The sequence below is a fragment of the Dinoponera quadriceps genome, unplaced genomic scaffold, assembly GCF_001313825.1.
Source record: "Dinoponera quadriceps isolate SergipeBrazil2010 unplaced genomic scaffold, ASM131382v1 scaffold46, whole genome shotgun sequence".
NCBI lineage: Eukaryota > Metazoa > Arthropoda > Insecta > Hymenoptera > Formicidae > Dinoponera > Dinoponera quadriceps.
This window is the reverse complement of record NW_014554488.1, coordinates 759,553-772,011: the sequence shown is the minus strand read 5'-3', so window position 1 is coordinate 772,011 and position 12,459 is coordinate 759,553. Positions and strand designations below refer to the sequence as shown.

The following is a 12,459-nucleotide window of genomic DNA, read 5'->3' as shown; positions in this document are numbered from 1 at the left end:
GTAAACACTTATCTTCGATTTTGCATTCCGACGCGGTAAAAAGCGCCGAGAAAATCTCCGATTCAAAATTCGAGGGAATTCTGCTATGTCGTGCGTGCGTTGCGAAAAGAAACCGTTCGCAAAGAATCTCGTCCGCGACGACGACGCTCGTTCCTGAGGAAAGCTTAAGCATCGTGGAAAAAACGATTATAATAAAATCAAAATCACAACATTGAAGGAGAGTAAGGCAAAATAGAGAGAAAATGGACAAGACTTAAGAATACAGTACAATAAAACTACAGTAGAATTGTCACATATATATATATATATATGTAAAATTAATTATAGAATAAGTAACAAATATGAAAGTTTAGCTAAGCACGTTGATTTCATATTCCTTTTCGTAAAGTTCGATCTGAAGGAACTTTTTGTAGGAAAGAAAGAACTTTAGCAATCGCTCGTCTTCGAAGTTGTTCGCGACGTTAATCAACGACGTTTCAATCCCGGCGAGCGCGGCGCAAGTGTCGTGGAAAAACCGAGCTGTGCCAGCGGAGTGTAGCGTGTCCGTTCATGGAATTATCGACGTTTCGTAGATATAATCGATGTTTGCAAATTGAACCTATGCCTGTGTATTCTGTAACTGTTAACGATAGTGTCGTTGTTGTTACTTCGTTGTTGAAGCAACTTTTGCGCCATACATATTATACTTGCACAACGGCACCGTAACGACGACTGTCGTTAAAAGTTATACAGAATAGGGGGCTCCTCTGCTCCCACTCGAGTAAGCTAACGTTAACCTACACATATATGCGCGCGCATATTTACGATCACTCCGAGATATTAATTCTTATCGCGTAAGAAAACGAAAGTTATATATCGCACGATCCGCCATCGGCGTGAATCCTCTGAAACTTGGAACCCCCGCGACTGATATTGCGACTGAATTAAATGTCGAAATTGTGCAATTTGGATAAAAGGAATGCACATGAGAAGAATCGAACACGTTCGACGTTCCCGAAAAAGAGCACTGCGAGCAGAGCGGAAGGCAATCGAGAAAACGGCCGGGATGAATAGTCCGTCGATCGGACCATTCTCGCGATTCGATTGGACATTTTGATTTCAGCCTCGTAAATATGAGAATCGATCAACATGTGGGCACGTATCAGCGTTATTACAGAATTGCGTGCCGCGCTTTTTAAAGCGAGCTCGCGCTCGGTAAGGAGTCGCTCCGTCGCGACTGCGCCATGACGTTAAAAATTCATCACCCTGAAATCCAGCCACTATTATCCTAAAGATATCGCGGAGAGTGTTTCCACCCTTTTTTCTTTCAAATTGCTCGAAATTCAATTAGAAATAAAGAGGATGCCAAAGTTGATCTTATTTTATTTATTAAAACCGAAAAATTTCAAATTTGATTCAAAAAATAATTCACTTCAATACTCCTAACTAATTATTCGATTTAAATTAATATATTTTATTTACTGACTAAAAGAAATGCTACTTGGTTCTAGAAAGTAAAAAATGAAATTCTCGGCTGGCGGCGCACCCTGTGGATTGCCGTAAGAAGGTAACGAGCAAATAAGACAGCGGGTAAACAAGATAAGAAATAGCTGAAATTACACGATACGTTAGAAACGCACATACCGCGCGGCAGTGCGCATGCTATTTTCCTAATCTCCTCCTTCACAGTCCCAAAGGGTCGGTAAGCGGAGAGAAAGAGAGAGAGAGAGAGAGAGGGGGCCACTTTTATCCTCTTCGCCTTCGTAGTACGAGCATAATGATAGTGAAACATTGAATCTCGAACGTAAACCGCAATTTAATGGATTTCCAACATTAACGTCTTGAGGACATGTGTGCAGAGGAGCTAGCACGAGGAACGGACGGAGGAGGGGAGTTGGATGAGAAAAATACGGAAAAGAGTGAAACGACGCGCGTGCGCTCGAGGGTTGAGAGAAACGCGACGCAACGCGACGCATCGCGGATCGCCTTTCTCTCCCTCGGTCCGGGGGACTTGCGCGCGGGGATCGGCGATTGGCGATTATGTTAACCAAACACGCGCGGTATACGCCCCTGCAATTTGCCCGAGGATCATCTTCCCCTAATCGCCGCGCTAATAACAGGATTACCAGGGGGCCTGACCGGTGCGATCGTATACTTATCTCAAATTCGCTGTATCGTTATTAATATATATGATACAATTGGGGACGCAGGGACCGGACGGTGCGATAAGACCGTAACCCCTTCCCCACTCTACCATCCCGGACGGAGCCTGGCCACGTGCTGAAACGTCCAAATGTGGGCTCACCTGCTCACAAGTCTTTCTCCCCCTCCTTCCCTTCGCCGATGTTGACGAATTATTACGAGTGTCGAAATGAGCGAACTTTTTCCCTCGTCGCGTTTTAACGGAGCTCTGTGAAATTGTCGCGCTTCGACAAATTTATCGCGACCGTCTCGACTTTTGTGAAATAAGTACGGGGAAGAGACAAAAAGAAGAAGAAGAAGAAGTGAACTCACGTGTAATGGGAATAAGACGGACTGGCCTGATCGATGTGCGCAGCAGTTGACAGGCCCTGCACGATGGCAGCGGAGGGGTCCCTAACTGGCGAGGAGTTCTGCTGCGCCGCCGGTACAGCGTGATGGTAACGCTGGCACATTTCGGCCAAATTCCACCCATGGGCATCCATATATTAGCACTGCTTCGCTTTTCCTTGGCGTACCATCCATTTCACACACGCGTTGATACACTCTCCCTCTCGCTCTCTCTTTATCTCTCCCGCCCCTCTTCCTCTCTCTCTCTCGGTCTTTATCTTTCTCTTAGTCCGCCCACGGCCGTTTTGTTGTTCCACTTATCTGTTTTTTTGTTTTTTTTTTTTGTTTATCTCGATTCTCTATTCGATTCACTCACACTCGGTACACATATGAGAGAACGCGAAAACGACACTCACGACGATGACACGCGATGATCCTCCGGCGTCTCCATTCCAGTGCACGCGCCCCGCCTGCTAAACAGAAGAGCAAATTCATTTACTCGACATGGTAATGACGTGTAACACACATACTCAGGAGAGAAATGATCGATCGGCGCTATTAACAGGTCAACGACTGGTGCCGATTGAAGACGGTGCGCGTAATGAGCCTATCCGCCTCTATCGATACATAATAAGATGAATAATTATACACTGTCTGTGTCCAGTTTCTGGTGCGATTGATACCGAAAAAAATACAAGGCGTCAATTGCTTTGATTTTTTTTCATCCAAAATATACTCCTGAGTCAATGTAACGTTGGAAGCGGTTAAAAAACATTGTTGAAAGCAGTCACTGTTCTCCGTTTACAGAATCGCTTTTAAAACCGCAGGCAAAGCCTTTCGAATGGTTCTAAATGGCGTTATTTAAAGAGAAACGTATATTCGTTTAATTTGATATTTTTTTTATCTTACTTCTAAGTATCCGTTTAGTATTGTTCAAGAAAAAATATGATCGCACGTTATGTTTACATCGGTGTCCAGCGCAATCGAATTTGAAGTCGTCGTTGCGACGAAAAAGAATCAAACTGGAGCGTCCTTGGGCGAAATTTTTTTTATGACTTTCAAATCTTTCAAATATCTAATAGTATAAGTAAATCCTGCGTTATGTAACTCTCCCCATACCCCACTACGATCTAATTGGCCTTTCAAGTCGCGGCTAATGAAAGTGTTCACTTAATTTCTGCGGGTTAAAGGGGCTCACATGACCGAAGGGCTCGAAAAGTTTTGTTAGATAACGATCGGCATCTAGATTTCTCTCTCTCTCTCTCTCTCTCGTTCTTTCGGTAGGATACCGATCGACTTCTATTCGTGCTGCGGCGATCGAGCGTTAATAACCGTTCTGCAAAGGTATTTATGAAATAACTATAATCGTCTGCGCGTGAGATACCGCCTTGCGAAAACGAGAGATCATTAAATTATCGTTCCTTTTTAAGTCGTCGTGGTTATCAAGGAAACTGACGGACGAACGGGACAAGAATTCGGGCATGCATTGAAAAATTGACAAATAACTATCGGACGAGTTAGAAAATGTGATTAGATAATATTGAAAAATGTTAACATGTTAAATTGAAGATACCCCATCATTATCAGCAGCGACGAGCGAAATCTATTCTTTAAATTTTCTCAAGCAAAATTCTACTCGAAAAGTAGAGTGAATTAAAATTGAATTCTCGAATGACTTTTCACTCACTCACATAACGTGGGTCCTTTGCTTCAAATTGTCGAGTGAATATTTCCACTCGAAATTTCGAAGACTAAGTCTGAAGCACTCCATGAAATGCATTGCAAAGTGAGTGATTCGCGAATCTTTGGCCCGAATAAAATCATCGGAAGCAACAGATTGCGATTCCGATATAAAATTCCTCAGAATTCACCGCAATGCGGAACAAGAGATAATTTTTGCCCTTTCCTCTTCCCTTTCCTCTTCCAATGGAACTTCCGCTGATATCTCGATTGGCAATTCGCGCGCCTCTGAATTGCCCGTGAAGAAAAGGGAGGGGAAAAAAATAGCGATTGATAAATATTGGGCACTCTTATTGAAAACGACAAAGCGCGTTGGCGGAATCGCCTAACGTAATCTCGTTACAATCGAGGCGATTCGCGATTGTTTTATCGACGATAAGCTCGAGCTGTTGCGCGACAACAGCCGAGTTGCTCGGAAAGCCGATCACGGTGCGTTACTTAAGGACCATCTACAGGTGTTAGAGGTAGTAACACTACGAAGTAAGAAGTAAGAGAGTTTTTTCAATGGAATAAAGCATAACACCGGGGGAGTGAGCGAAATGGGTCATTCCCATTTCGTATTCCCTCCAGCCTTTTACCGCAATCAATGCTCTATCTCTTATTTAATACTGCTCATTTCCAATGTATAGACGCCATTTACTTATCACTATTTACTTCCAATGTAGACGGTCCTTTATAAATACTCTACTTAACGCCGATTGGATATCTACGTTCGCAGAACGGACCGACTGTCATCTAATTTACCGTCTAAAACTGACTCGCGAGCGCGATATGCGCCGATCGCGCGTGCGCGCGAGAGAGAGAGAGAGAGAGGAACGGAGGGAGGGAGAGAGAAAGAAAGAGAGAGAGAGACAATTTTGTAGTTTAATTTTAATTCCCTCGGGATGGAGGGATTAATCGTCGACTGGCGATTACCGCGCGTATATCCGATGTTCGAGCGATCGGGCGTCAATCAGCGTCGCTAACCAGCGATATCGTAAAGCAACCCAATCGCCCGTAAATTACTGAGCGAGGTTATTTACGCGCGCGCGCACACACCCGGGTATACAGGCGATTTACACAGGGTAAAACGCCCGCTTTTTTTAATCCGTTCCCCGCCTCCTCGCGCGGAGGCGCGCGCAATTAAGCGCGGGATCTTACGTACCGAGAAGTCCCGACGTCGAAACCTACGAAACCGGATAGCCCCGTGGCTCATTACGTTCACGTATCGTGCCGTTGATTATCCGGTTACCGTATACCCGCGATAAGCGTAATCGGACACTTTCCGGCGAGTGATTATCTGCCGAATGAAGGATCCGTGACTTTCGGTTTTTATCGGCGCGCGCGCGCGCCGTCGATCGAAAATACACGGATATGGAATCGGAGAAGACGTGCATACATGCACAAGTAACGTCACGGCAGTTTCGACGGCCACTTTGCGCAAGTCGCGTGTGATAACGAGAGTCGCACGGCTGTTTTCGAACTGACGCCAACGTGGTGCGCGCGACATGACATGCGAAGCAAAAGCCGACGATAACGCCGGAGTAAGTTGAAACTAGGCCTTCGATATTCGGATCTGATACTATCCCGGGCATCCGGGATTATTCGGGTAAAGGATGTTGTTTTAGCAGCATGACAAATTTGCGAGTTAGAAATGTTGAGAAAGTTGAAAAAAAAAATAAAATAATCAAGTGTATACATGTGACAAAATAATCGCACGTGAGAGCCGTGTATCCTTTACAGGAGAGAAAGAGAGAGAGAGAGAGAGAGGACACTTTTCCAGGCGTAAAGAAAAAGTTGCCGTAATTTATAAACAAATTAATTTTGTCGAGAAACAAAGGCGCAATAAAATATCATACAAGAGAACCGTGAATCTTTCCAGGTGCAATAACAGAAATATGTTGATAAAAGTGTGCACCTGATAGTCGAAGATCCGAGTACTCGGGGAGTCCCTGGTTGAAGTACAACTGACAAAGTGCGAGCGGACCGCTCGGCGATCCTCGGTGAGCGCACGGGTTGCGAACGCACGACGGACTCATAAAGTCCCGCGACGCTACGTACGCGACGTACGCGGCATACATGTCGCTAACGGAGGTCTCAATCTGCACACGCCACGCGCAACACACACGAGCGTGTATATATATACACACGTATCCGACAAGACGCATAACGCAATAATAATCATAATGCCAGATCGATACCGACGTGTGATGTCCGTCGGTGCATCGCGGCTCCGCATGTCGCGCGACACGCGCGAGAATGCCGATGCACCGGCGCACAAAAAAAATCAAGAGGAATGCACGGCGGGGCCCACGTAACGACGCTGCGTGAAAAATCGCTAAATTATTAGTTTCCGCATCGCTTGTTTTCATCCCCCTCCCCCCGTGCGTCCCTCGCGCGTTTTCCCCGCGTATTTCCCTCGCGCGCGATACGCATCTCCGGATTGCAGTGGAGTTAGCAAGCGAGAAGAGCGTATAATACGCCGCTCACCGTTGTCGTCGTCGTGGTCGTCGTTCGTCAGAGATACACGCGCGGCTCGTAATGAGCACACGATTAACCGCCCGAGAGATTATCCGCAGCGCGCGGGGGNGGGGGGGGGGGGGGGGATACCTCTCTCGATAAATCGGCAAAGTAGGAGAATTGTTTTCCGAAAGTTTCCGCAAAATTACACGAAAACACCATATAATTAATTTCTGAGATTGATTTTGTTGTTTCTTGAAATACATTCTCCGTTACAATCAATATACTTTTCCATTCGATGTAACCAATCGTCGAACTGTCCTGTCCATCTTTCCGGCGGTAACTCAGAGAAATCAGATTTTCGAGCTCGCCTCCACCGTCGTCGCATCTGCCATGTTCTAACTTTGAACCACGCGTTTTATCCTTGATGTATGGAAATAGGAAGAAGTCACAAGGTGCCAGGTCGGGGCTGTAAGACAGATGAGTCATCAATTGTACACAGGCACTGGTAAAGAAAAACCTCAGTTGTCCTCTTTACGTTGTACTTGTGCGACGTGATGCGTTGGTGGGTGTCCGATGGTACAAGATGATGCACGATCTTGGCCGATTTTCACGAATCTCCCCAAACGCAGTCCGCAGGCGAATTGTTGCGTAGCACTCGGCATCAACCGTACGACGATTTTCAAACGCGACAGACACGACAGGACCGGTTTTCCTGAAGAACGACGCAATCATTTTCTTCGCCAACACTTCGGCTGCGCTTTTGTCGGATGCTGGACGCCCGGGAACACCCACTCGAGTGCCGCTTGCTTTCCGACTTGTAGCAGTAAATCCATCATTCACCACTTGTTGCGATGTCACACACTGCTCTGGACCGACCGTGATCATATTTTTTCAGCATTTCTTTGCTCCGTTTGACACGCGCCTTCCGACGCCAAGACAATCATGTAGGATTTTTTGTTTTATATGAGTCGTATCAATGCCTAGAGACGCCTTCATTTCTCTGTAAGTTATGCAACGAATGATCCTGCAGTAAGTCACAAACAGCATCGAGGTTCTTTGGAGTAACCATCGTAGCAAGACAGCCCTCACGGGATTCGTCAGCGAATACTCTACTCGACCGCGCTTAAAGTTTGCGTACCACTCAGAAACAGTCCTTTGGGACAGTGCTTCACTACCAAAAACCAAAGGAGAACCTTCGACGCATTATAGCGGAGTTAACGACTTTGTAAAAAATCGTCGAACAGAAATTTTCTTGTAATAAATTCACTTTTTTCTTCGAAAGCGTCAACTTGGAACAAGTCTCATGGCTGAACGGATGAATATTTTTGGATGCGTCAAAAGGCAAAGTGTCATTAAACTTGTGAAATTAAGAGAACTTATCGACAGTTTAAATATGACACGATGCCTAATGCCGACAGAGATTCTCCCCCCCCCCCACCTTTTATTATTATTAGATGTTATTGATGTTTGATGATTCCTATTTCTCGTTTGATCACCTATAAGTGAGATTTCTCTCAGTGCACCGTCTGACAGAAACAAATTTATTCTAATCGATCGAAACTTTCATTCTATGAATTAAAAAAAACTTCTTTCTCTAATTTAAATTTTTACTTAATTTTTCTAATTCTGCAAGAGATTTGGAAAATTCGAGTCACCGTTTGCTTTGACAAATCTCACATCAAGTCTGCAATTATAGCGTAACAAGTGTTGTCGTATCGACTGTTAAGTAATGTCTACACGCATTTAATCGCCATCAAATCGAACGATTTTCTGTTTGTATACACAAAATTATCCAAAGTTCTTGCGATTTTAGATAACTCGCGATTCAGCAACAAACACTAGCATGACATTTGTATTTAGAGACGTCAATAACGATTGATTAAATATGATGTCTCAAACAAGTCTTTTCTTATATAAATTTAAATTAATGAATTATAACAAACCGAATATTTATTTCTCCGCCCCTTCATCAACACTACTTTCATCGAAGTGAAGTCGATCCGCCAAGCTCTCAAACGAGACATGCGACTAGAAACCTTAGGAAACTATAAGCACAAATAGATTCTGAGTAGCAGTATTTTCGATATCGCTTTGAGCGAATTTTCATTCGTTTTAAATGGGATTTCACTCTAAGAAATTTAAAAATTTTTCAAGTACAAAGGATCAATGTTATAACGTAATTGCACGAAAATGTTGAATCAATACATCATATATCGTTTCAATAACTCAAGTATTATTTTCAATGATATTGCTATTGAATCAAAAAGATTTATCCTCATGATGCACGTTAGAAATTCTATCGTTACAATAATATTTTTTCCATGTAAAATGTTTTGAAGCGTCTAATAGATCCTTATTGGATATCCTAAGTTTCCATAAAGCCTTTTCCAACCTCGCGTAAATTGCACTTCAGTATTTAACCAATGCAACGATACATTTACTACAATATATTTATTATATCGTACGTAAACAACGATTTCGTTGGTGTAACTGAATTTTCCATTGCCAAACGAAAGTTCGGTTGCAAAAATAGAAAAATTCCTGTAAGAAGTTTCTATTCAGTCAATTGCTCTCAGTTGTTTAAACCGAGTTTTAATATAACTGAATGTTCACATGAATATTCTCAGTCACAGTAACAGAAATATCATTACTTGTCTTCGAGTTTTCACCTCTTGTCACCGAATTTTTATCCGGTATTCAAACGCAGGAACTGAATTTTTTCCCTATACCACGAGCAAAAAGTTGGTTTATAGAATCGAAACGAGATGCGATGTCGAAGTAAATTCGATACAGGACCGCAAGAAGTTGAAGTTTTACCGAAATTTTTAGCGTACGATAAAAAAGAAACCATCGGAGGTTATGAGAGAACACAGAAAGAAACATCTTGTTAGTACGATTGACTTTTCTGTCGTTTGGAGGTCAGACGAAAACTCGGTTGTAAGAACGGAAAGATTCCTGCAGGAAGTTTTTACTCAGTCAATTTCTCTCAGTTGTCTCAATCGAGCTTTAACAGCGTGAATATTTACACGAGTGTTCTCAGTCGCGGTAATAGAAATATCATTTCTCGTCGTTGAATTTCCACCATGATCCCAGAATTCCCGTTAAATCGCAACGACTGAGATTATTTCTACGAAGAAAAACTCGCAGAGACCGATGCAGAAGCGATGCGACGCGTCATCGACGACGGCAACGAAACACGCTGAAATCCGACGAAAGCGCGGATCGACGTACACCGACGAGAATGTTGTCTTCTCACGTCGACCTTCCAACAAGACTAATGATGCACGCGGCGTTATTTTACGAGCAGGGGTGCCGGAACACTTGACGAATTTAATCGTCGGATTCCTGTCGATGCGTCAGAGACCAGAACTATTATTATTCGACAGAATCGAGAATAGCGTGACGTTGTCCCCGGCCCATTTCTCGATCTCCTCCGTCACTGTACACTGTACTTCGCTCAACTCGCTGCGGTAAGGCGACACCGCGCATCGATCGCGTGCGAGAATTTTCAGATAGTCATTCGCGCGATCCTCCTTCGCGGGGACGATTTCGCTTCGTCGGAGCATCGACTTGGCGCGCCGCCGAGCGGGCGGACCAACCGCAACAATTAGTCACTGTAGTTGTGTGCGAATGTCGGATTTTCCTGCCTCGTTCGCGCGTCGTCGATGTTGTTCTCACAAAGATGGATGCGAATGAAACGAACAAGCCAACACAGATTACCCGGACAATATTTTCAATTAAGAGCCCGCCCGATCGTCCGCGGACAAAAGTCGCGCCGGTAACGGCGGCTTTCGCCGCGGTATCGATGATTTTCAAATCGGACCCTCGAGCATCGATCCGGGATCGAAACGGGATTATCTCTCGCGGGCGATGAACGGCACATGAGCGGTCTAAACCGATGTTAACGAAAGTTTCACCGTGAATTTTTCAGAAAATCGCCTCTGCTCGATCCGTGCTTTTCTCTCTCTCTCTCTCTCTCTCTCGGTCCGCCCGACTGTATCTCTTTCTCCGTCTCCCCCCTCTCCCCCTTCTCACTCTCTCTCTGTCTCTCTCGTTTACGCCCACGCGCACGCGGCCAACCACGGAACCGGCCGGCGGGTAAGAGAGTGTATTTCTCGCTTATTATCCTTTCCTTCGATTTTCTACCGAAGGGAAAAGAATACGCCAGGAAAGGTACTTGTCTACTTGTATATTATGCATATACGTGTACACGCGCGCTCGCGCGAAAGAGAGAAAGCGCGCGTGTGTATCGTCGGTATTCGTACCCGTGACGCGTGTGACTCACCCGCACACGCGGTCCGACGAACGCGCCGGAGATTTACAGCTCATTACCGATTTCATATCCCGGCATCACGATCGATCCGCCGTCGTCGCGTCGCCGCCGACGACGACGCCGTTGAACGGTCGGAGCGGATTTCGAGTCGCCGGAAAAACGCCGCGGCGGAAAACGCGCGGGCACACACTCGTCCGTGGACGCGCATAATTTATCCTCGCGCTAAATGACTTTTCCTTCTCGCTGAACACGTTACCTTGTCGTGATCTCCACCCACGGCCTGTTAGGCGATGATGCGCGACGGCGATCCCGGAACGATCGCGCCGACGGCTCGCGAGAACACCGGAACGGATGTGGCGGCAACTCCGTTGGACCTTCTGCGCGACTCTCTCCGACGTTCATCGATGATTGTCGTCCGGGTGAACGGGAGACATTGTCGATCGATGACCAAAAGTTCATATCACCACCAGCATCGTCACCGACGAAAATCGTCTCTCTCTCTCTCTCTCTGGCAGAGTGCGCGTAAATATCAACCGACGAAGGAGCCGTGCGTCAGGCGCTGCACGGAAATGTCAAACGACGAAGACGTTGGGTCTCGCAACAGCGGCGGCAGGAGCAGCAACAACAGCAACTACGGCGGCAGAAACGGCGGCCGCCGTCGCTCGCGTGGGAGTGTGACATAATACCGCGGCACGACCGCGGCGTTCCGTTCTTGCGCCGCTCGATTTGCAGGATCGATCCTTCGGAGCACTCACTGCCGATCTCTCTTGTCGCCACACGATCCTCGCTCGCTTCGATCACGTTGTCCCGATCGTCAGACCGTGATGATGTTTTGCCATCGCGTTTGTGCGTGCGTGCGCGAGATCAGTCACATGTCTCTCTCTCTCTCTCTCTCTCTCGCTTGCTCATATACGTACGCGAATTTACCGCGGATTTGCAAGAGCGCGCGCGTGCGTGCGTGCGTGCGTCGTGTCGTCTCGAGAACCGCCTGCCTGGTTGCTCGCCTACTCGCTTGCTTGCGCACCTTCTGCGCGTTCCGTGCTGCACGACTCGAGCCGAGCACAGACTGAAGTCGGGCGCGCACGCTCCGCCGCGCCGAGGTGAGCGGAGGTGACTTGCTACTCGGGGCCCGACCGGCGCGGCGCAGCACGCGGCGAACCACCACGAGCATCGCGGGCCAGTGGCGGCGGCGGTGTTGCGGCCGGTCGACCGTACGAGGAAGTAGGATTGTGTGTGTGTGTGTGTGTGTACTAAATATATATAGTATACATTTGATATATACATGTATATTGCAAAGCAATGATATATACATACACGTATTCGTCGAGTGTAATTCGTATATTTATATTGTGTATTATGTAAAAATAGTATATGCAGTATTTGTGTGTGTGTGTGTGTGTATACATATATATGTAGTAGAGTAATGATGTATATGTGCGTACATATTTACATGTTTGTCGTATGTAGATGTATGCACATGTTTTACATTAAGGATC

The 12,459-nt window shown here is 45.9% G+C and overlaps 1 protein-coding gene across 1 annotated transcript in view; it reads right to left on the bottom strand.

The window, feature by feature from the left end:
• The window catches only part of LOC106751575 (putative transcription factor SOX-15), a 44,303-nt gene extending 32,296 nt beyond the window's left edge, over positions 1-12,007 (bottom strand). Inside the window, exons 1-2 of the mRNA XM_014632496.1 lie at positions 11,220-12,007; positions 2,494-2,981 (exon numbers count right to left, since the gene is read on the bottom strand). Of these exons, the coding sequence (XP_014487982.1) occupies positions 2,494-2,663 (170 nt within the window). The 5' untranslated portion in view covers positions 2,664-2,981; positions 11,220-12,007. The remainder of the gene's footprint in view (positions 1-2,493; positions 2,982-11,219) is intronic.
• Between the last annotated feature and the right edge of the window lie 452 nt (positions 12,008-12,459).